This window comes from Siniperca chuatsi, linkage group LG22 (assembly GCF_020085105.1).
Source record: "Siniperca chuatsi isolate FFG_IHB_CAS linkage group LG22, ASM2008510v1, whole genome shotgun sequence".
NCBI classification, from domain to species: Eukaryota; Metazoa; Chordata; class Actinopteri; order Centrarchiformes; family Sinipercidae; genus Siniperca; species Siniperca chuatsi.
Genome location: NC_058063.1, coordinates 2,467,227 through 2,492,106, shown reverse-complemented (window position 1 = coordinate 2,492,106; position 24,880 = coordinate 2,467,227). Strand labels below are relative to the sequence as shown.

At 38.6% G+C, this 24,880-nt stretch overlaps 3 protein-coding genes across 4 annotated transcripts; 2 read left to right on the top strand and 1 right to left on the bottom strand.

Moving 5' to 3' along the window:
- On the top strand, window positions 1-9,791 carry cd68 (CD68 molecule). The gene is made up of 6 exons (XM_044184951.1): window positions 1-157; window positions 1,421-1,899; window positions 2,314-2,433; window positions 3,863-3,932; window positions 4,346-4,519; window positions 7,253-9,791. The coding sequence occupies exons 1-6, from the start codon at window positions 109-111 to the stop codon at window positions 7,390-7,392; spliced, it is 1,032 nt and encodes a 343-aa protein (XP_044040886.1). The 5' UTR covers window positions 1-108; the 3' UTR covers window positions 7,393-9,791.
- Window positions 9,792-11,742: 1,951 nt separating this feature from the next.
- LOC122870627 lies at window positions 11,743-20,089 on the top strand. 2 transcript variants are annotated; one of them, XM_044184949.1, is made up of 7 exons: window positions 11,743-13,795; window positions 13,968-14,098; window positions 14,222-14,329; window positions 15,970-16,023; window positions 16,610-16,768; window positions 17,504-17,626; window positions 17,985-20,089. In XM_044184949.1, the coding sequence occupies exons 1-7, from the start codon at window positions 13,789-13,791 to the stop codon at window positions 18,021-18,023; spliced, it is 621 nt and encodes a 206-aa protein (XP_044040884.1). In that variant the 5' UTR covers window positions 11,743-13,788; the 3' UTR covers window positions 18,024-20,089. The 2 variants fall into 2 exon arrangements, with proteins under 2 accessions (XP_044040884.1, XP_044040885.1); XM_044184950.1 differs by lacking the exon at window positions 14,222-14,329 and having other exon boundaries at window positions 11,745-13,795.
- Window positions 19,232-24,244, bottom strand: slx1b (SLX1 homolog B, structure-specific endonuclease subunit). The gene is made up of 5 exons (XM_044184948.1): window positions 23,111-24,244; window positions 22,969-23,020; window positions 21,555-21,872; window positions 20,516-20,731; window positions 19,232-19,428 (listed from the first exon to the last, which is right to left on the bottom strand). Exons 1-5 carry the CDS (start codon window positions 23,281-23,283, stop codon window positions 19,399-19,401), a joined length of 789 nt encoding a protein of 262 aa, XP_044040883.1. The 5' UTR covers window positions 23,284-24,244; the 3' UTR covers window positions 19,232-19,398.
- Window positions 24,245-24,880: the final 636 nt, after the last annotated feature.

Below are 24,880 nucleotides of genomic sequence, written 5' to 3'. Positions count from 1 at the left end.
CCTGTGCCTCCCGCAGCTTGACGCCTCTGTGGATTTATCAGCGGAGCCGCGGCGCTGAAGCTGAATATTGAACTGGTGTCCGCAGACGTGCAGCAGCAACCTGTCACCATGAAGAGGACTGCTGGCTTCATTTTCCTAGCCTTCTGTGCTGTCTCAGGTAAGGCACTTTCTATTTCGACGAGTTTGTCGAAATGAAAGCAAAAACATTCTGTAGAGGGGTTTGTTTTTTTTAGTTAGTGAATTACTTAAATTGTACAAAAACTGTTTTGCTCCAGTACATTAAGTAAGTCTTTTATAACACAACAGAACTGTGTTGCTTCACGCAGTGACTCGTGTCAAAAGTAGGATGCTCGAAATGATTGTAGCCTGTGCAGCCTTTATGCTTTTATCAGGTTATCAGAAAGCCTTTGCATGTTTAAATGAGACATTTGATGTTATTATGAGACCTCACTGTGACTTCCTGGATTGTTTAGGGAACAGAAATTTCCGCAGTCTTCCGACCGTGTTACAGGTCTGAGTCACATGTCTGCTGGCAGAGCAGGCAGTTTTTTTAGAGGACAGGATGACTCTGCCTCTGTGGGGTTGAAGGTTGAATATTGGCTTTTGCAGTTTTACGCCACTTTAGCAAGTTTTCCATGGCTTTCTTTGGGAGTACAACTAACATTAGTAAGTAAGTAACTTAAGTAATATACTTAAGTGCAATTAAGTCAAATGAATTACTCTATACATAGATTTTAGATCATGTGGTCTAGAATTAGGTCTTTTGTAGTTCTAGTAGTTTTGTAGTTTGTAGTTATTTGTGTCCACTTTGGTGGTTGTTTACTTAATGCTGACCACTGTCTGGAGGTCATAGTTTGTATTTACTCTTTTATGCCGGACCCTAACCCTAGTCCCCTATCAGTCTGTCTGGCTCAAGATGAACACAATCAGTTCCATGAAAGTGACACTTTTTTAAAGTCAGCCATGTGTGTTTAAAGCCCAGTCACCATATGCCATTTCAGTAACCCCTGCCTGAACCTGCAGATAAGCTGTGTACTGAAAACATGTACTTGTGTACCTACATATGGCAACATCAGCTGATGTCAACATGAAAAACAGTCACGCTGTCAAACTGTCAGTCTGCTCATTTTACTATATTTGTTTAAAGGACTAAGCTGCTCACAGTTCAAAGATCAGCAGTTTTAGTCAACAAACATTAGGAGAAAATTCAGGTGACACAATGATAATGCTGCTCTGAGCCTGCTAGATGTGTCAGTAGGCAGTTGCTTGCTAACCCGTGCTAGCCATAAAAACGTATAATATGTTCGATGTAGTGTAATGCAGCAGAAGAATATAAGCAGAATATAACTAAGTTGGGAAGTGATTTATGTATGAATATTGAAAATGATTTCTTTCTCCCTCTCTGGTTTTTTGACTGAAGCGCTGTCATTGGCTGAAGATGAAAAGAAATCCAAACCTTCTGTAACCATGTCGCCTGCGGATGCATTTAGTGCCTCACTGCCAACCACCGCCGCCACTCACAAGACCACCACTCAGAAGACCACCACCCCCAACCCTACAACCACCACCCCCAAGCATACAACCACCACCCCTAAGCCTACAACCACCACCCCTAAGCCTACAACCACCACCCCCAAGCCTACAACCACCACCCCCAAGCCTACAACCACCACCCCAAGCATACAACCACCACCCCCCAAGCCTACAACCACCACCCCCAAGCATACAACCACCACCCCCAAGCCTACAACCACCACCCCCAAGACTACACCCCCACCTCCTCCTAAACCTACTCCCCCCGTTAACCTGACTGTAGGAAACTATAGCCTAATGACAGACAAAAAAGTGGTTTGCCTGTTGGCTCAGATGGCGCTACAGATCCGACTGGCAACACCAAAGGTACATTTCATCAGTCACAATAGACACAGCAAGAGCCCCGGAAAAGAATTTTTTTGAGCAGATTCTAATCTTAAACTTGCATTTAGGGATTTAGTAAACCATTTAGAAATGTATCAACATGGATAGAACTATCTACACGAGCCTCTGACTCAGCGTTCAGCAATGCAACTGTCAGCATCCTATTTTCAGGAATTGAGAAAATGTTTTCATGCAGTGATTTCCTCATTATAGTGCATTTGATGATTGTGGAAGGTTAGATGTGTGTCATCTTTGTGTCATATGACAATTGCCAATCCTGCATGACAAGGCTACAGTGTTTCTCTAAAGAAACACTGTAGCTGCCATGGTACCTTCTGGAACATTCTGATACAAGGTGGCCACCCAGATGCCTGATTTCTCTCTGTTATCTTTCAGACCAATGGAACCTTCATTGTTCAGCCACAGTTGACCAAAGCAGAAGGAGGTTGTCAGGAAACCAAGGCCAACCTTACCCTTGTCTTCAAAGAGGGCTTCATCACGTTCATGTTCAACAAGGTACTTTTGATTTCCAAGATTTGGCACAAATATACGTAGAAGTATAATGTTGAGAGCTGGAGATAGGGGAGGCAATTAGGTCAGTCCTTGTTTTTGCAGTACATTATCTTTGACCTGCTCACACTGTTTTAGTATTATAACAAAAAAAAAGAACAATTAAATGCTGTGACATTAACACAATTAACCTATTCAGTCTTTTGATGAATAATAAATTGTTTGACTGGTAATTTCCTATAGGAACTGGAAGAAGTTTAGTTGACAAGCCTGCTCTAAGAGCATGTGACAAGGAAACTGCCTTACACTGCCTCATTCCACGACGCTTGTGTGATTCATGTAGTGGTTTTCTAAGTGACATTCCAGGTGAACAGGTTGTCAGTGTTAAAGGTGCTTGGTAAACGTCTTCAAATGTCTTGTTTTGACCGACTAACAGTCCAAAACCCAAAGATATTCAGTTTACAAAGATATAAAAAAGAAGAAAAGCAGAAAATCATCACAGTGGAAGAGCAGAAACTAGTGACTATTTGGCCTTTTGGCTTGAAAAATGACTGAAATTATTAATCAGTTATCAAAATAGTTGCTGATTAATTTTCTGTCTATCAACTGATCGCTTCAGCTCTAATCTGCTCGTTGAGTCTGAATCCTTTCTAAACCTTTATCGAAGCTATTTAGCTTTAGCTCTAAACTACTGTAAGTAACAAAAGTTATAAACAACTTAAAAAATAAACTCAAAGATTGACATTCAAAGAACGACAACAAAAAAAACCTGTGTCTGACTGATTACATATTTATAGTTCAACGACTACCTAAACGTTCTTAACATCGCGCTTTGCTAATGAGAAAGATTGATATCTTTGGTTTGGTTAGATTTGTGTATTTACCAAATTAGGGTATTTTATCACAAAACCTGGCTATCAGAACACAACCCTACTGTGAACAAATACTGTTAACATATATGTGAACCAGTGTAGAGAAGAGATTTCTTAGAAAGATTGTTGGATTGTTTGGAAATTAATTAATTAAATAATTAATCTCACTTTTTTTCAATTTCAATTCAATTTTATTTCTATAGCACCAATTCATAACAGAAGTTATCTCATTGCACTTTTCCTATAGAGCAGGTGTAGACCGGACTCTTTATGATATTATTTACAGAGACCCAACAAATCCCACCATGAGCAAGCACTTGGCGACAGTGGCAAGGAAAAACCTCGAGCAGAACCAGACTCAGGGTGGGCGGCTATCTGCCGCCGCAGCCGGTTAGGTTGAGAGAGTGGAGAGAGAGAGAGAGAGAGAGAGAGAGAGAGAGAGAGAGAGAGAGAGAGAGAGAGCATACAGTAGCACAATGCAAATTCCACATAGAATAATAATAGGAATAATAATAGTAATAAGACTAATAATAATAAAAAATAATTTTCTTTGTTTTCCTCAGAGCACTGCTGATAATACTGTCTACGTTGATGCTCTGTCTTTTGTCCTCTCCTACCCCTTCAGCAAAGGAGGTAAGTAGGGAATTTTATTTTATTCCACATTTTTTTCCAGTCTCTGCACATGATTTACTGCCATTTTATCGATTAAACTTTAGACTGTTTTTATTGGGTCACTGCACGTGCATGATATTTCAGCTGCAGGTGGGGGCTGCACAAAACGGGCAAATATTGACATTGATAAGAAGCATTCGAGAGCCAACAACTTCCTTGTTTGTGTGTGTGTGTGTGTCTGTTCAACTACTGTATCTATAGACATAATCTGTGGAATTACTGTTAAGCATATGATCCCAGTAACAACCAATCGACTTTCAGTGCAGTGCAGTCTAACAAGTTTGGTTCCATATCTGATCATCAGCATTTGTTGTTATGGGAATCATGACTATGCCCTGAAAGGACATGAGCATTGCTTTGTTTCACTGTTCCAGGTAACAGTCAGTACAGTGCCAACAACAAGTCAGTGCAGCTCTTCACTGCAAAGGTCGGACACTCCTACTCCTGCAAGGGCGAATCACTCTACATGGGGAACGGACTGTACCTGGATGTCAATCAAGACAGGATGCAGGCCTTCAATCTGACCAAGAGCAACGACTTTGGCTCTCGTAAGTGTCTTCATGAAGAAAGATTCATCAGGGAGCATTTTTGGCTCAATGAGAGCTTCTCATCAATACATGTTTACAAGTAAAAGTCCTGCATTCAAAATTATATTAATTAATTATATTATTATTATTATTATTATATATAAGTAAAAGTACAGAAGTATTAGCAGCAATGTATATAAAGTATCAAAAGTAAAAGTACTCATTATCCATAATGGCTCCTTTCAGAGTGTTATAATTTTATATGACTTATATTAAACAGTATATAATAAAGTACAGTAGAGTAATGTAGTTGTATTGAGCAGTTTAAAGTATAATAATGCATCTTTTTTATAAAGTGATCACATGTTTTGTATGTAAAACCTAAATCTGCAAGGTAACTAGTTGCCACAGTTCTAAAATAAATTTAGTGGAGTAAAAAGTACAATATTTAAAAAACGGACCATATATGTAGTGAAGGAGAAGTAGAAAGTAGCCTAAAATAGAAATATTCAAGTAAAGTACAGGTACCTAAAAAATGTACTTAGCTAAAAACGTAACTAAAAGTGTATTTAGTTACTTCCACTAATAAGTCATTAATTATAATTAGATAGACTGGTAACTTTTACTATGAGTAATTTCTAAACATTTTTCTCTTGATCACTGAATAAATAGAAAAACTAGTTAGCATGAGCACTAGTAGCAGCCATAGTTGAAAAGAAAAGCGCATCATCTACAGCACTAGACATATTGTATGACTGAGAAGTGATAGCTAACGAGTGCTAAACCACTGCAGCAGTCAACACTAACCATAAAGCCGCAAGAAAGCACCGAGCTCCCTGACTGCCCTGCAAAGCACAGAGGGCTTGAGATTCTTCACTGATATCACAGTACAGCAAGGATTAGAATTTCTTCACATGAAGTCTCAAATTAGGGCTATGTAAGTACTATATTTTCAAAGTGATGTCTCTGACCAAGTTGTAGAATTTCAAGTTAGATTAATCAACCGTTTGTGCTGATTGTGACACAGTCTCACAAAACGTTATTGTACTGAGCGAAACATTTTTGAACATTTCTTGAAACAAATCATAGATGGTCAAAATTCAGTGGAATACATGGAAGCATATTAAAATAAATGTCTGTAACACATTTCACTTAAGTGAAACCGGTCAGTGTCGCTCATGGTTCCCTTGTTATGATCTACATTGCGCATGAGTCACATTTAAAAAATCAGTTAACAGTCTATGCTTGAATTATTGGACTATGTCCTTACAGCAAGAAGGCCTGGGATCAAATTTCATCATCATCATCATAATTATCCACAGTTGTGGAAAGTAAATTTACTCAAGTTCTGTATCTAAATAGTTCCATTTTACGCTACTCCACTACATTTCAGAGGGAATATTTTACTTTTTACTCCACTACACTTGTCTGACAGCTATAGTTACTTTGCTGAATAATATTTTACAAACAAAATGTATGATCATCTTATAAAAATCCATTGCATTGTTAGATATTAAACTACCCAAAAGTATATTAGCTTAAAATTAGCTCTGCCTCCACTAGCTACTAGTGTAAAATACTATTTAGTCATTAATTACTCAATGATAATCATTACTGAGGTCTGTAATCACAGTTTAGTTACATGGGTGTCAGTTGAGTAAGACAGTTGTGCATGTTCTGTTGAACTGTGTGTTAACGCGCTCGGTAGAATGTATCACCAGCCACCTGCAGACCAGGAATAGCAGGTTTCACCAGTACCAGCAGCCTGTCGCTGATGCGATGTTTACATTAGTATGCAAAAAAAGGGCTTACGCATGCTTTTGCCTTGAGCCTTTTTTTGTACCGATAATAAATATGTGCCACTTTGCTCTTGATAGACTAGCATCTAATTTGCACACAAGTGGATTGGTTTGCAAATTACAGATCTGAATAATTTTAAGTTTCCATAATACAATACATGTTGGGATTTGTGGAAATTTGAACCGGGCATACTCAGTGAGATTCCAATTTTAAATTCCATTTTCAATTTAATGTCAAATGAATAATTAGTGCCAAAATGAAAATGAAAACTCCATTACCATATAATTTTCAATGTACTCCTAAGCATAACATTGCCATAATGATAATGACATTGTAAATGAAAGATAATTTTCATTTTCAAAGTGTCAGACAATGTGCAACCTAAACTTGAAAATGAAATTGCAAACTGGACTTTTGCATTTAAACTAAACTTGATTTGAGGTCATTTTAATTCAATTGAAATTGCCTTTTTATGGTCACTTACATAAAGGTCAATAATATAATGGTTGAAACATCTCACAAAAGATGCCTGTGAGAATCCTGCCATTTTGAAAAAAACTTTAATTGGAGTCTTGATTTTAATTTTAATTTTGGTAGTCATGAGCACACAAATGGACATTGAAATTGAAATTTTATTAAATTAGTTTATAATATTGGCAGTCATAGACTTCCATACAGAGTAAATAAAAGTAAAGAAACCTTTGCAAAATGTCACCTTTCAAATGGAGCTAATGATTGATGACTTCATTAGTTTACTGACATTTGCACTTCTTAATACATTAAACAAATAATAGTTTATATGACTGTAATATGTATAATTACTGAAGTTATGAGGATTTTGAATTTTGGATTTTTGTGTTGATGACATTAGATGCATGCAATTTAGTATTGCATAGGGTTTTATTGGTTGTCAGAATTAAATCTGATGTGTGTGTGTGTGTGTGTGTTTTCCAGCTGACCCCTGTGCTGCTGACCAGCCTGACTACCGCGTTGCTATTGCTGTGGGAGTGACGTTGCTGGTGCTCATTGTCATCGTGGTGGTAGCCTACCTGCTGGGCCGCAGGAGGAGGGCCGATGGCTACCAGTCTCTGTGAGGGAGGCTGGGCAGAGGTCACTCCCATTATACACCAAAGTCAGTGAGGCTGTGATCTTTCTCAGGGGCTAAAGGGCACTTCCACTAAAACCTCCCATTTTTCTGTCCTTTTATGTCTTGGTTTACATAATTTACTGTTAAAGTCCCAGTTATAGAGGCTGGAGTGTGCCACTGGAATAAGTGTAGATCTTAGAAGTGATTGATTGTAAGCAATTAATAAATTGGCCCATTTAAATGCTATTATAAATTGATTAATCAAATTAGCATTTAAAAGTTGTATTGATAAATTCAAAGTAAGAAATTAATGATAAAAAGATAATTCAATTTGCAGATGAATCCCTCTATTCTGTCTTTAAATGCTGAATTAATAATTGCATTATTGGCCAACTATTATGTGTTGGCGGATGACTGGCCAATTAGAGCTCCATCTTGGGACACTAAAAATGATGATGTTAATAATGACACGTCTATACAGACTGACATCTTCATAGATTCTTGTAAAAACTGACCAAAATGTCTCATTAGAATCAGTTCAGGTTATTTTTTTCCCATAGACAGCCAGTGTATTAGTGGTAAGTACTGTGATAATTATGTCATTCTATATTCAGTTTTTAACAAGAGGTTAACATTGACTCCTTTTATCAGTCTAAAGTCACATTATACTCTCACTGAGCAGTGGATACGTGAAGTAAAATAAAGTTAAGTCAGATTTTACCATGTGTTCTATCTAAATTATACACAGCTTGTCTCAGCAAATACAGGATAAATTCCATTTAAATTTCTCTTCATTTTTGTAGGATTGTGTGTTTAAGTGTTTTGTTATTAATTTGAATCAGATCTTGTGTATTCTGTCATCCAGGGATTTTATTTTTTAAATAGAAGGGAAGTAATCTAATCACTAACTTTACAGGTGATTATACTGAGTGTGTTTGCATCATTAATAAGCACAAAGGGAAAATAATATAGTTGTTTGTCCTACCTGGTCAACAATAATTGCACTGATTGCTGTCCCAACTAATTACCTTTGTCTTTTTCATACTGTAGCTTATGCTGTGTTTTCATAAATATATACAGGGATGGACAATCCATGTGGGTCAGTAATGAGTTTAGTCTGATCCTGATTAGATTTTTAATGGTTTATACATTCATCACATCTCAGGAGTCCATCTCTCCTCCCCCACCAAGTCTACTCTATACTGCCTTAAAGGAATAGTTCAAAATTTTGGGAAAAAGGTTCATTTGCTTTTTAGCTGTTTCCCCTGTCTTTATGCTAAGCTAAGATAACTGTCTCCTGGCTCTAGCTGCACATATAATGGACAGATATGAGAGCGGTATGGATCTTATCTAACGCGACAAGAAAGCAAAAAAGCGTATTTCCCCAAATGTCGAACTGGTCCTTTTAAATATGCAAAACTGACAGACTGATTGTGTTGTGCATTAATGCACCTAAGTGGACATAACAAAGAAACATTATACTGTTTAGAAAACAATCCCATCAAAATGTCCATTTAGTAGCTGTTTTGTTGCTTTCGATCATATCGCATTTTTTCTAATCCCCAAATCCTAGCTTCATGTTTAAGGGTCAGTTTACCCAAATTTTAAAGACACACATTTTCTCCCATACCTCTAGTGGTATCTGGCCATGCAGGTGGTTTCAGTTTTATGTGCTCAGGTTTTGATACTTTAATACAATGAAGGTGAATGGAATTTCATTTGTGCTTCTCAAAGCATTGAAAAATTACATCTGAAAACTGAATAGTGACTCCTATTTCTTATATTCTCCTATTTTATCAGAGTAACCGTGACGTTGTTTCTGGAAAAACAAGCTGCTGATGAGTTTTTCAAAAATAATTTTTCAATGCTGTACACCTCCAATGTTTTGGGGTGGAAGCAGAAATCTCAAAGGCAGATATCTCAGAACCTAGACAAATAAAACCAAACCAAACATAGTTAAATACCACCAGAGGTAGGTGAGAAAATGTTTTGTTTTTGTGTGTGTGTGAACTGAACCTTTAAGAATTCTGAAAAGTATGCTAGATTTACCTTTAGTAATACTCGCTGTGCTTGTGTTGATACAGTAAAAAGTGGCATGGCAGGAGGAGTAGGCTGTCTGGATGTGATGTTATCGATTCAGTCCGTCCCTGTGTAAATGTCCCTCAGTGACTGTCAGCTTCTGCAGTAGGTTTAAAGAGTAGTAGTTGTAGAATTGTACAGTAATTGATTTGAAGGATCAGACCAGCTGCTCACAGCTGCAGTTCCAAATTTCATCCATCAGGTGATGCTGTGAAGTTAGGAAGTGAACAGAAATGAGGGACCTTACTATATGTACAGTTATCCACGGTGTGTGAGCACTTTTAGCTGTTAACTTCCTGTGCCAATAAAGCCTGATGTATTTCTAAATGTGTGTGTGTTTGATCTGCAGCCTCCACAGCAGATGTTTGATTTGTCTTTAGTAGTCAATCTTAAGATCACTAAATATTTTACTCACTGATTATTTCCATTTAACCTACTGTATACTTCTACTACGCTACATTTCAGAGGGAGATATTAATGTGTCAGTTACACAGCAGTTACAGTAACTAGGAGAGTGTTTGTAGATTAAGATTGTACTTACAATACATACTATCAGTTTATATGTCAAACAGTACAGTATAGATATTCATATGTACAGTATGTACTGTATATACAGCATATAATCATAATAAGAAAGAAGCATACTAAGCCGATAATATATTTTATATATTACCAAGGGCGTAGGTTTGGTTTCAGAAGTGGGGGTGACACAATGAATTAAATAAAATTATATATATGCAGAAAATGGCACACACACACACACAGTATATATATATATATATATATATATATATATATATATATATATATATATATATATATATATATATATATATATATATATACATGGGCCTGGGAGTTTGAGGGTTCTGCGCAGTATCTTAGCTGGACAGAGACTTCAGATGTTGTACTTGGAATCTGCTGGAGCCACCCTCTCAGTTTGGGGGTCACAGCCCCCAGTGCCCCGATTACCACTGGCACCCCTGTTGCTTTTACTCTCCACATCTCTGGCTCCTCTTTCAGCCCGTGGTATTTTTCGAGCTTCTCATGTTCCTTCTTCTAGATGTTGCTGTCGCTTGGGATTGCTACTTCTATCACCGCTGCCTTCTTCTGCTGTTTGTCGATCAACACGATGTCCGGTTGGTCAGCCATCACCAGTCAGTCAGTCTGGATCTGGAAGTCCCACAGACTCTTAGCCCGGTCATTCACTACCTTAGGAGGTGTCTTCCTCTTTGACCTTGGTACTTCCAGCCCATACTCATGGCAGATGTCCCTGTGCACTAAGCCAGCCACTTGGTTATGGCTCTATCTCTGGCCAGTTTATTATACCAGCGGGGTATCTGATGACTGGCAGGCCGTATGTGTTGATGGCTCGGATCTTGTTCTTCCCATTCAGCTGACTTTTCAGGACCTGCCTTACTCTGTGTAGGTGTTTGGCTGTGGCTGACTGCCTTGCTGCCTCCTCATGGTTTCCGTTTGCCTGCAGTGTTGCCTTCTGGTAGTTGAACCCCCCCGGTTCTGATCATTTACCCTCTTTATGATACCATCCGACCGCACCTGTCCAGTCTGAACGACATTCCGATGTTGTTGCTGTGGATCCTGGTAGTGTGGATCAGTGAGTTGATGTCTCGTTCATTCCTGGCATACAGCTTGATGTCATCCATGTAGAAGAGGTGACTGATGGTTGCTCCACCAGGCCTCTAGCCTTCTCCTCTATGGGCGATAATGCTGTTTGTGGCTGTGGGTGTTCATCTTGTAGCCAAGCATCTCTAGGATCACTGTTGCTGTGGCATATATCAGCTCATTGGTCTCAGTTATGGTCTTAGTAGAGATAGTATGTAGTGCTGCATTGACATCTTCTAGCAGACTTTCAGAGGGCAGTTTGTCACTCAGCCTTGGCACAGTCGTGATCGTTGTAATTGGGGGTCCAGCTTGGTCATGATCTTTAATCTCAGGTCAGTCGCCCTTGTGTTAAGTGAGTCTGTGCCGTAAGGGCTTGTTAGTGGTGCTTGGTACCCAATCTCAGAGTGTGGGGATGATGATGATGATATCTCCCCCCTGACCTGTCATCCTGGCTCCCCCTTGCCGAAGCATGTTTGTCGTACCTCATCAATCTCTAGCTGGGAATGCAGTAGCTGCTTGCGGATGTTAGAACAAATATATATATATATATATACATATATACATATATATATATATATATATATATATATATATATATATATATATATATATATATATATATATATGCCTAGTCTTCTTATACATTTAAATAAATCTAGCAAATAGCAGATATGATAAAATTGGTTACTGTGCTTTCTAGTATAACAAAACAAATACATTTCTATGTACTATAACCCTTAATGCACTAACCCTACCTTATAATTTTATATATATATACTTTCATCTTTGACTGCAGAGACTTTAGTAAGAAAACGCCCTTGTATATTACACAGAGTGCACAAAAGAGTATTTGTAAATTGTAGTATTGCTCCTTACGTTCTTTTTTCACAACTGAAGCTCACACATTCATTTATTTATCCTGTTTTACTAAGGAAGATTTAGAATTTGCACTGAAAATGTAATGTCCCCATGTAAACACTGAGAGTTTCTGAAGCTCAAATAAAGGTTTATATCTGCTAAGAGTTTTGAGGTATGAGGAGGGTGCACTGCACTCAGCCCTTGTACTTGCCTATCACCATCATAAGTAGCAAAGATCAAGTAAGTAATTTATCATTTATGAAGCATTTTCTAAAAAAAGGATTACAAAGTGCTTCCGAGTTTAAAAATAAAAACAAAAAAAGAATAAAAAGCATTTGAATAAATATTTAAATCAAAGACAAGCAAAACGTGATAAGTTTAATAATTTAATAATAAAGATAAGTTAAAATCAGGGCAATGGTGCATCAATAAAACGCCTCTGAGAATACAGTCAATAAGCCTGAGATGACACTGAAAACACTTTGCTGATCTCAATAATCCAGGAGCAAATGGCCGTTTCACAAAAGTGATTCGCGAGCACTGCTCACACACAGATGGCAAATAGGGTCAGAGCCACGTTTCACAGAAGACTGCCATTCACAAATTGCAGAGAAATTTGCGAGTCACATGACCGTACTTGGGGTTGCAAGTGTGGCTTTTGTTGTGATTAGCGAAATGTGTCAAAATGAGAAATTAAGAAATGATCTCGTGTTGCAAATTTGGCGTAACAGACCCCAGGACAGCAAAAATAAATACATTTTGATCTAACTGCAATCATGCTGTAGCTGCTTGGCTTTAGACTGCAGTCTGTCACAGTACTCATTATGAGAGGAGACAAAACAATAGATGATTTGTTCCAGCTGTTAGACAGACAAGAAGGGTTGGCAATGTTTCCTAGATGAAAATAACAGGACTGAATAACTGGCTTAACATGTTTCTTAAAGTTCAATTAGTAACATGGGTTTTTGTTGTTAAATAGAAGCTAATGAGTGGATTTGGTATACCCTTTGTGCATGATTTACACAGTAATAGTTTCTTATTTATTTAATTATTTGTAATAATTTTATTTAAATACAAAAACCTACATCACAAATTACAATTACATAAAATTACACCTATGTAAAGTTAGACAAGCCACTGATACAACTAGGAAAACACACCAAAACACACACCCTGTTTCTGAGAATTAAGCAATAACATTTCTTTTCGTTCTCTCTCAAAAAACAATGCTTTACATTATGCCATTATGGACATCTGGTTCAGTTTTTCAGTGCCTGGCTTACAATTCATTAACTCACACTACAATTCATTAGTCCATATCTATCATGTTATCTATTCAACCAGATTAATTCAATTATATTTGTTCCCTTCATATATAACATAACTGTATTCCATATTCCTTTATCATTCTCATTTGGTAATTCATAGTTTATTAATGTGAAATAATTCGAAGTGAGTTTCGCATGAATTAAGAAGAGGTACGGTTATTATAAGGGAAATATGTATCCGCTGTATCATGTTGAACAAATTACAATATCTGGTCCGATAAGTGCTTTAGAGCAGCTGTTTGTGCTAAATGACAGCAAATGCTGGGAGACGTGGAAGTGATGGTAGTTAGGCAGCATTTGGCCAACCCTGCTCCCCGTTTGAAACAGCTGGCCTGGGGACTAAAAGGAATGTGCAGCAGGAGTCATGTTGCAGTGACAGACGCGGGGCGGACCTCGATCACCCAGATCCAGAAAGTCGTCGCAAAACGTCCGACCTGCAGACTGGGATCGCTCCAGAAAGACGTACAAAAAGGGAAGGCATCTGTTCGTGAACTTCTAGCGGACTGATAGTGAGCATGGCAGGTAAAAAGACGCTTTGTTGATACATTATTGCATAGCTTTGAGTTAACAGTGAGGGAACTGCCCATGAGGATCCATGTTGTTTGTCCAAAGAGATGGAATCCAGATGTTGTGTTCTGCCTGACTAACTGACTTCCGCTGCACATCTCTTTTCCATCGCACTGTTTCTGCTCAGCTGTCTCAGATGAAGCAGCAGCTGCGGAGGAAGGCACCAGCCTTGCTCAGAGTCCTCTGGTCACAGTCACCTTCCAGAGAGACGTCCACAGGAAACAGAAGTACCTGGAGGCTGAACCTAAAGCTCTTGGGGTACAGTGTGTGTCAGTGTGTGTGTGTGTGTGTGTGTGTGTATGCGTGAGTGAGTGTTTAGAACTACACTTACCAGGGCTTACCTTGCGATCTTAATAGAAAGTATTCTCTCTGCTGTCCCAGATCACTCAGATTGGCCTGAGTGTGTTTCAGATCACATGTGAGAGTGTGTTTATGGCCAAAGACCTGAGGTATAAGACTGGCATATCTTTCTTCATTTCATCTCTGCTGGTAAGCACATGGATAAATCAAATATTATAACTTAGATCAACAGTAGGGTTGGGTAATATGAAAATATATATGAGACAATAAAATAGCATCTTCTCCCTTTAATAGCTCTGGTTACATTAGGTCATTGCAGGCAATGACAATGGCAATTTTATTTGTATAGCACATTTCATTACAAGTAAACTCAATGTGCTTTACATTGAAAGACAAAAAATAAAAATATAGGCATGAACATGAGAGCATAGGTGACATAAATGCAAGAATATAAGCATGAGTAAAATGCAGAAAATGAATTCATGAAGCATACACCCGACGCACATTAAACATCAACACAATAAGATCTGGAATCTCACATATGTAACCAACTGTTCAGGAAATAGGTGCTACCATACACACGCACACACAGACACAGTAATTAACCATAAGCAATGTTGCAAAGTCAGCATGTGATTTTTCCACCATGATGAATTAGTGTGATTCCTCAGGTATTTAAAGGGGCAGTCCAGCGATTTAGTATTGTACTTGTCTGAGACAGATTGAACACAGAATGGTCAAAATCAAAGCAGCAGAGGCTGACTTTTAGTCTCTAGTGTGGGTCAAACTCCAAAAACACTGCATCCGCCAATTCCCATAATGCAACCAGTGGCACCGTCACCATCTGAATGGTAAAAACTCATCTGTCAAAGTCCACACTTCCAGTTTGTAACGCAGGCTTTCAATTAGAAAGTTGTCAGACGAAGCTCATATAACCCTGATGCTGTTGTCACATACTGTCCATGCGTAGGTTACAGGTAGCGCAGAACAAAGCCGCTCACGTAGAGCAACAGGAGCCACAGTAAATACCGGGTGCACCGCTCTGTTCTGTCTTTTTTAAGAGATATCATTATAACTAGAACTACAAAGGTACTTTCTAGAAAACTGTTCAGACTTTACAGACATCATTATTTTACTAGGCAAACTTCTGAGGGTCATATTTATTGCCCGCATTTAGTACTAGTTTAGTACAGAGGACAGTCTGGTGTCGAGCGATGGTGGCATGCAATTCATTACCAGGTTTTTTGACTGCAGAAAGGAATACAGCACATTTTTTAAATTAAGACTCATTCTTTTTACACTTTTAATAAAATGGAGCAGCTAAATATGGGACTTGTTTGGCTCTTAAAAGATGTGATAGTGATTAAGAGAGCTACACATTGTATTGTAAATATATTTATCTGAGCCCCAGGAAAAGTAGCTATTGTTGTCGTTGCAGTGACGAACCAATACATATCAACAGGGTTATTTTCTCAGACAAAGCTCCTCCAGAGCCACAGAGGCCAATATAAACTGTTTTATCATGACAGGTAGGCCTATACTAATAATATTCTCGTCAGGCTATTTTCTTCATGAACACTTAATCAACTGAGTATCCATATCATGATATAAAATTACATATACCTTGATAGTGGATTTTATCCATATCACTCACTCCTAATCAACAGCTCTCAGAATGTGGTACAGTTGCCTTTCAGACTTTTTCATTCCTACTGGTCAAAATGTTGGGACTGTCATTGTTTGTAATTTTCCCCACAGCAGGCATTTTTTAGCTTTTTGTGAGTGTGCCGCGAACTGGTGAACTTCCAAACTTTGTGCTCTCTCCACAGGTGATACTAGCTGGGAGTGTAGCTATAGCTGCACAGAACCTTCATCTGCCAACGGTGAGTTACCTGGCTAGAGAGGAGACGCCAAAATGATCACCAATAAGCAAAATATAATAACAACTACCAAATACAGATCCAGGCCTGCTGCCTTCAGAACAGCAAGGAGAAACTACCAGAACATATCAAAATGTCTGCCATGAGAAATTAAGACTCTGTTGCCTCAAAAAAAAAAAAAGAAGTGCTCTCCGTCTCTGCCACTTCCTCTATAAGATGAGTGAGATGAGTCACTGGGAGAGCCGGTTGTTACACAAGTCCACTGACCCCATCAATGGACTTGTCCAATTGTGGACAGATTCAGCGAATACAAGCAGACATGGCTGGCAGGAATAGACTAGGATCATTTAGTAAAGGACCAGGGAAGAGAAGCTCGATACACGGGGGAAAATTCATCAGCTGCAGATGAGAGTGATGCTGGGCTGCGTGCAATAGCAAATTTGCCCTGGGTCCCTAACATGCCAATCCAGCAGTGACAATTCTAAATAGTTGTGAATTTACTTCTGTAAATGTCTTGTAGAACCAAACAAGTCATTTTAAAGAAAACTGATTTTTTAAAGTTGTATCTCCTGTTTTTTCTGTCTGTCAGCTGAGGGCCTGTTTGGGGATGGAGATCGTGGCCTGTGGCGCCTCCATCTTCAACATAATCTGTACTCTGTTGAATATGGATCGTTTGCCCTCTTACTGCCACAATTATTTCTATGACAACGCCACACTCCATTATGGCGAAACCTGCTATTTGATTGAGGTGAGGTATAACTGTTTGCTCTTTATGAGAACAATATCTTCATGTTTTAGAGTTGGATAAGGTAAATAATGAAATTGTGTTGCTGTTTAGTGATGGGTTATAACACAATGTATTCCAATCTTTTTTACATACTGTACATTCAAAGTTACCTTTAAAATCTGGCACATGAAGAGGAAGCAACAGTAATTCACTGTTATGATTTTAAGAATGTTGTGTTCATTTCATTATAAGTGAATGAGTGACTTTAGGTTCTCATTATACTATTATACTATCACATCTCACATTTTAAATGTTTTACTGACAGAATGGTGACCAAAACTACAAGAATAAGATCCAAATTATAACAAAACAGAATTATCCTTTCATTTCTTACAGTTTACCTATCAAATCTGATACATTTTGAAATATCAACTGAGATGTAAGCACTGAAAGCAGAACCCTCATTTGAAGAGTATGAGATGAAAACAGTTCAAGTGCGAGATGAAAGCACTTGATGTGAGTTGAACAGTAACAGAATCAAGCAGCTGAAATGTCAACTGACATTTAATTGACATGTGAAAGTGCCAGAGTGTAAGCCATCGAAGCACTTAAAATTTCACGTAAAATGTTACACTTGAAAATGTACCATTTTAATGCCATACATCATATGTCTTCACGCTTTTCATTCTTTTATTTTCTTTAATCTTTCTTTATTCAGTCCAAACATCATTTATGCAAATATTATCCCACTTACAGAGCACCCAGTCCCACTTTTATGCTGAGTACATGGTCATTCAGGTCACTCTGTTGGCCATCTCCGGCACTCTGGCCACCTACTGCTGCAAGGTGACCAACTGCTGCTCGCCGGCTCCCAAAATGGTGAGTAAACGCTGACGATAGCTGTACCAATACAAAGGCAAAGATTTTCTAGTTGTGTCACAAATCTAGCAACTAAGTCTGGTTCCATCATGGAGGTCCTCTGTATGACTTACAGGATTTACTACTAATGATTAAATATGTAACAACCACACTAGAAAAAGAAAGACGACTGAAAAGGACTGTTGTATCTTCCAAGCAGGGCCGGCACGACAGAGTTTGGAACCCTAAACAGAGTTTCATTAGGCCCTACAAAAGTGAAGATCTTTACAAAGAAAATTATTTACAGGAACTTTGATTGTAGCAGTCAACCATTCCTCGGCTTAAATTTGTTCTTTTCCTTGTTTTCTGTCCCTCTCAGCCAGTGGTCACTGTACAAGCCCGCCCGGTCCAACAGTGAGGAGACGAAGTGGACGAGCACATGAGACAGATGTACGGCTACATACAAATGCTACACAACGATAAAACTGCACTTATCAATATTTTTATACTAACAATGGATCAAATGACTGTGTAATGTGAAAGGGGTCTCTTGTAGTGACAAACCCATAAAGAGTTATCATCAACTCTGCAGTTCCCCATAGCTCTACGGCGCTTTTTAGCCTATTTTAGCTCATTGTTTTGGTTCTGCAGCCCACAAACTCCATTATCAACCTTGTTATTGGCCACTGTACATTACCTGTTCAGCAGCAAACAGCAGACAGACAAGGTTAGCGGCTAGCTGGTGAACGTAGTGGAACATTTAGCAGCTAAAGAGACAGATATTTTTTTCAGGAGTTGGTGGAGACCAAAACAGAGCTAAAAGGAGAGTGAAAGAAAAGTTTTAAAGAAAAGTATTTTTAGTAAAATTGTCCTCACACTTTGCATATTACCAATTCTTTTTCATTAGATATGTTTTTATATGTACTCCTTCTTTAATGTTAACTTTAATCATAGTCAATTTTTCAATTAAATACTACAGTAGGCAAAAGGGACAAACACCTGAAATATGTACAGAAAGACATTAAAGCGTCTCTACAATGTATAACTTTGAATGGTATTAGAACTGTGGTCACAAGAGGCCATTAAATGGTAATGGTAAATGCCAAAAATGTAGTGGAATAGTAACGTAAGTAGAGAAAAGTCATAAAGTCAGTGAACAGGTCAGTAATGTCAGTTACACAAACAACAACCGCTCATGTGATATCACAACCACTCAAACCAGTAAACTGATTTCCCTGTGAGTCACATGCTGCACTGCCCACGTTCAGCACAAGATACGAATTCCACCTCAGCAGGCGATGGTCACTCGCCTGCACTCGCGCATGTGTGACCGTGCCCTTATGGAGTTCAATTTGGTAATTGTTACACATTTCACATAACTGTAACACATGACCGTAAGCCAACACGCATAATACCAGGACCCTGGAACCGTTACGCCTAACTGGAATGAAGCCTTTATTAATATCATCAGTTACACCTGTGCTTTTCCTGCCTATGACGTGTATTTGCTATAATTATATAACCTAACAGAACTAACATCAGCTTCAATTAACAGACCGGTATCTGTGTATTCAGTTTCTCCGCTTGTTTCAGCTGTATTACTGTGATAGAAAATGATGCTTCACGTAAAGTACAAAAAAATCTTTTATTAAAAAGTGTTTTCCCCCACAAATTGAATACAGTAAACATATATACTTAAGCAGACATGGTTAAAAGAGTGTCATGTGGCACCACAGTTCATTAAGAAGGAAATAAAAGTTCATTTTTGCAGGCTCCACTCATATCCAGTCCAGTCATATCTGCAGTTCATCTGCCCAGTGGCTCTGTGGGAGATCAGAGGGCACATTAGTAACGCAGAAACTACATTCACTTCTTAAAATAAATTGTTTTGCTGTGGTCATTAGTACAGAAGCTAAATGTGGATGTTGTAGGGGATCAACTACTTTAATATTAAATAATTACACTTGTTCAATGGGGCACCACCCTGGAAACAGGGAAAACAAATAAACCGAATAAATTTGAACTCGATCATTAAATTGATCAGTCTCTTAAAGGATTGAATTCTTTTTTTGATAGATCGAACACACAGACAACTTCTTACTGATTAAATTATAGCTAAATGCCTACTAACTGAATAATTTAAGGATTATTAAAAGGTGTAACGTTATATGATAAAGAAAATAAACAAACAACAGATGCGTTGGAGCTATTCATTGTTTTGTAATATTTAATAATTAAAGGTTCTGTAGATTCTGAACATTAATATAGCAGCAAACAACTATTTGCTATGTAAAGATGTAGTGGTGTAATGGCGTCCTGAGCAGAGCATGACGTCACACTCCCTCTGCCTGCGTTGTTATCGCAGCTTCTTTGTTCTTTGCACATGCACATTTGTCCACAGCAGTCACTGCAGCCCATGTCGCAAGTTGGCTTCTGTCGAGTCCTGGTGACGTTGAATAAAATATCTCTGGCTACGCTAACTTATCCGCTAGGCTTGAGTAATTCCGTTGGCCAGATGAAAACTTAAAAAGGGAAATAACGTGCTATAAAAATGACAATGCTTATTGTTATAAAAATATAAAAGTCAAAAGAAACAACTCTTCAGTTCAATACTGAGACAGTCAAAGGCTTGCTTAGACAAGGTTAACTTGTGCAGTCAGGAACAAAAAAGAAAAACTTAAAGAAAGATGTCTAAGAAAAATATAATAAAAGAACGCAAAGATGTTGAGCTCGAGGTTTGAGGGCTAGCCTGAGGCTAAAACATCGGTGAAGTTGATTTTGTCAGCTAGCCAAAGTAGACGGAGTTTTGGGCGTGGAGGAAGGCTTTTCGCGCCAAAAACTCTATTCCTTTGTTTGGAACTTTTAAGATGGCTACTCAGGTTTTCTGACTAGTGAATTTTTTAAACTTACTTGGGATGCAGACAGTGGGATCTCCTCCAGGTCTCCAAAGCAGCCATGTTTTTGGCGAATGAGACTCCCCCACAGCACAGAGCAACGACAGGCCGGACATTCACCCTCCACTGGCAAGAGGTGGGATGGCTCTGTCTTCAGAAAGTGTTTGGAGAGGCAGATCACATGACTTCTCATTCCACAGGATGGGTGGAAACAGCTCAGCTTTTCTGACACCTGAGGGAAAGAAAAGACAGAGAGTATGGTCAGTCAGTTTACCTTACTGCCTACAGCTAACTAAATATCAAGTGTGTAGTGACTAGGGTTTGATTGTACTAAAAAGGGCTATCTGGTATGTCACAAATTAAAATGCATGATGGCATCCAGTAGTTAACATGGTAATATGCCACATGTAGAATGCTTACTTGCTTTCTTTCTGAACGTAAGATAGTGGATATCAATTTGTTATCTTAAAAGTGTTAAGTACAGAGCTGGACTCAGGACATGGTTAACCTAGCTTAGCATTAAGACTGGAAGCATGGGGAAACAGCTAGCCTGGCTCTGTCCAAAGTGAAAAAGTACACCTAACAACAACAACTTTAATCTGACTTATTCACATGTTGTATCTAATTTGTTTAATCTGTTCACACACAAATGTTGTAGTTGTAGGTGGAGTTACGTGTTAGAACTATTTCTTGACGAACAACAGTCAGGTGCAGTGACTGTGTGCAGCTTCTTGCATCTTGCTGTCACAGTGAGGTTGCCAGGTTTGGTGTCATCATACCTGTACATGGACCAAAACCAAAACCTGCACTCACTGACTGTATCTGGCAACCAGCGCTATAGCTGGAGACACTGTACAGAAGTACAGTGTGGATGGATACAATGTTGTTCATCCGTGTGTACTTCCAGCACATCACTCCCCCTACATTACATTCAGTTTATGACAGGTTAAGGTTATTTCCCAAAATGCTGAACTACTCCTTTAATAAAAAGCACAGTATCATCAAATCTTGACAGAACAGAATAAAATCCTCATTGAGATCTAAAGGGACTCTACCTTGACCAGCTCTTTACAGAGAAAACACCTGGTTGTCTCCTCCCCCTCGTCTGCAGACTGCAGCAGCAGCTTCTTCTTGGCTCTCACACTCCCAAAAGCAATGGGGATGTGCAGCGGAGGCTGCAAACCGGGCTCAAAGTCCATCCTATACTCCTGTTTGAGCCAGCGGGCCGTCAGCGGCAGTCTGTTCCACGGCGCCACCCGCAGCATGTTGGAGACTACGCGCCAGTGGAACTGCAGGCTCGACTCTTTCCTGGAGCGTCGAGAGACCTGGGAGAGGCGCCTGGAGGAGTGAGGGTGCTGCCACGCCCACTCAAACTGCCAAATATAATGATGATAGCTACAATTATATTCACTTAGGACACAAGGGCTTTTTAATAATACCTGGAACAGAATTTAAGACCAATATATACATGAAAATAATGGAATAAATTGACAGTTTTTCATCAAACAAATGTATATGACAAATGAGCAGAATAAGAAAAATGACACCAGGAACTGAATGTTTAAGGAACATAATCTGAAACTGAATTGACTCAAGACAGAAAACACAGTACTAAATTGGGATTAAACATTTGATAAGTTATTTAACATGTGTCAGTACTTTTTATGTTTTAAAATAAACCCACAGATACTCTTTATTCTGGATTTCAGTCAGCTAATAAAGTGTTGTTTCTCACATTCACTTCACCTTGTCCTCTCAACCACCAACAACTCTCTCTCTATTTATCTCGCTCTTTGTAGAGGGAAACCGACAACGACTTTTTAACGAAAGTGAACATTACAATAACTGTCCAGCCAGTCTTTATACTGATAGAAGCGCCTATAGCGTTTAGTAGACAACATTCAGATTCGGAAGATTCTACACCCAGAGCAGGGTTAGGAGCTATGTCTGAGGAGCTTTGGTCCTCTGGTCGAAACACAAGTAAGGTTCCTGAGCTCCTAACAAGGCAAACAGGCTTTAAAGTTTAAAGTCCCCGGTTTCCCAGAGCCAGCACAGCAGCTCCAGACAGCGACGCTCACAACTCTCCTGCTACTATAGCTAACAGCACAACAACAGCAGATCTTGACAAATTAGAAAGTAATCTAACTTTGTTTGTTTCCCATTCACAGAGCCAGGGCTGTGTACAAACACCTCAGTTGTTTTTTTCAGCGCACACACTGAACGGACAGCTAGCGGACTGTGAGGAGATAATCGCTGAATCGAACAAAAATACTGTATTGGATTAGAATCACAAACCCCACCTTTAAAAACTAAAAGCTGTTTCGGGGGTTTTTACACCCTGACAAGAACAAAAAAATCTGGTAAGTACGGATGACTCTTCATGTTTTGTATGTAATATAGTCACATTTAATATAATTAACTTTGGTACAAAATATATTCAGTCACTTCTAAAACCATTTGCTTACTTACCCTTAGAGCAGCAATATCAGAGGGAAAGCCATGTACAATGAAGACCATCTCCCTGAACAAAACAAAGGAAGATATGCAGAACAACACTGATTATGTGATTACACAGATTGTCCATCATGTAGTATAGTACAGTAGGTCATACCATGGTCCTCTTCCACTGGTCCTCTTGGCCCCCCCTCTGTGCCGCCCAGCGTTGTGCTGTCCGATCCTGCGCTCAGGGTTCACAGTGAAGCCGATGTAAATACGGCCTTTGAATTTAGGATTGGTGCAGTACAGCATGTACACACCAAAGAAGCTTTCTATCTCGACTACCATTGTAGAAGAAAATAATCAGAGTGTTATTATTAAGCTCCTTAATTAAACGATTACTTTAAACATCAGATAGAGCATCCATGGAATTAGCTAATTAACTAACGTTATAAGCATAATGTTAGCTAACCGATGTACAGCTTAGCTAGCAAAGACATAACGTTAAACAAAAAGACGAAAGATAGAAGTAATATAAAATATCAGCCAATTAAAATGAGGTAATGCTGCCATTCTCACGGCAGCATTATTTCTACCATTTGCTCGAAGACACATAATTCAAACATTTTCACACATAGCTGACTTGCAACAAATGACAGTATGTTAGCATGTAAACAGTGTCTGGCTCAGTAGTCCACGAAACTGCCTGATAAAATATGTTTCAAAATGACTATATTTGTCTCGCTATGAGGCTAATAAAAAGCTCACATTATTGATAACTACGAATTAATATTGCTACATCTTAATTTGAGTGAAATCGAAACATGTATTTTCGTTAACAAGAATCACTATTAACATTTAGTTCGTCTTTCTGTAAGGACCGCTAATATCATGATTCGCCACTTTGAAAAATATATCCCGCCCACAATATGTAAATCCCGTATCTGATTGGCCATAGTTTCCATTACCGCTATTCAATTGGACATTTCTTCGGTCAATTTAGTTAGACCCCCAGACACACACTGACCAGTCTCACAGCAGCACTGCTTTCCTAACACCAATCAGAGGAAACCAAATTATTTTAAAAATGTGAAGAAACCTATTTGGAACATTGGAAAGAAGAAACTAAAAGCCAAAGTAGATCAGAATGGTATCTGGCCCTAAGAGATTATGAGTTGGCAGAATCTCTCTCTACTGTCAGAGATGGAAAGCAGAGACAGATCCTGACCAAGTGCAGGCTCAGTGACCACAAACTGGCAATGGAAAAAGGAAGACACAAGAAATCCTGGCAACCAAAAGAAAACAGAATGTGCGGTCACTGTTCGACAGGTGAGGCTGAGACAGAGATGCACTTCCTCCTACAGTGAACAACATTCAATGAAATAAGGAACGTTCACTTTAACAAGTTCAATTCTCAAAATTAAAAATACTCCTAGGAGAAGGAGACAGGTCAGATCTCGCTGTCCTATACATATCAACATGCCACAACCTGAGCGACAATGAATGACGTACACACACACTCAAAAAAAAAAAAGTTAGTGTTTAGTTTTCACTTTTTGTATTTGTATTTTAACTGCAAGTCTACAATTTATCATTATTATTACTATCCCATCTTACTTATCACAATTCTTCTGTTTATGAATGTTTTTATTTTACACATGCTTTGGCAATGTTAACATCTGTTTCCCATGCCAATAAAGCCCAATTTAATTGAAATGAATTGAACCTAGATAGAAGAATGTAGTCTTTTTTCAATCCAGTAGAAGCATAGTAGAAGATACTCTATAACAAAGATAACGCATTACAGGCAGCACTAATGGTATGAAATGGTATACACTTCCTGTCTTCTAAGTGGGCGTGGTCGTCTCTCCCCAGTTAAATAATAATAAATAAAGTAGTATTATTTAGCAAAGAAACACAAGTTTTATTTCAGTTTTAACTTTAA

Excerpts from the sequence above, each read along its gene's own strand:
- cd68 (XM_044184951.1), top strand. The coding sequence starts at position 109 with ATGAAGAGGACTGCTGGCTTCATTTTCCTAGCCTTCTGTGCTGTCTCA. Across the intron at positions 2,434-3,862 it reads TCACGTTCATGTTCAACAAG|AGCACTGCTGATAATACTGT; the intron begins GTACTTTTGATT and ends TGTTTTCCTCAG. Across the intron at positions 3,933-4,345 it reads CTACCCCTTCAGCAAAGGAG|GTAACAGTCAGTACAGTGCC; the intron begins GTAAGTAGGGAA and ends TCACTGTTCCAG.
- LOC122870627 (XM_044184949.1), top strand. Across the intron at positions 14,099-14,221 it reads CTGAACCTAAAGCTCTTGGG|ATCACTCAGATTGGCCTGAG; the intron begins GTACAGTGTGTG and ends CTGCTGTCCCAG. Across the intron at positions 16,024-16,609 it reads AGAACCTTCATCTGCCAACG|CTGAGGGCCTGTTTGGGGAT; the intron begins GTGAGTTACCTG and ends TCTGTCTGTCAG.
- slx1b (XM_044184948.1), bottom strand. The coding sequence starts at position 23,283 with ATGGTAGTCGAGATAGAAAGCTTCTTTGGTGTGTACATGCTGTACTGC. Across the intron at positions 23,021-23,110 it reads ACCAGTGGAAGAGGACCATG|GGAGATGGTCTTCATTGTAC; the intron begins GTATGACCTACT and ends TGTTTTGTTCAG. Across the intron at positions 21,873-22,968 it reads CTGATATTGCTGCTCTAAGG|TTTGAGTGGGCGTGGCAGCA; the intron begins GTAAGTAAGCAA and ends TATATTTGGCAG.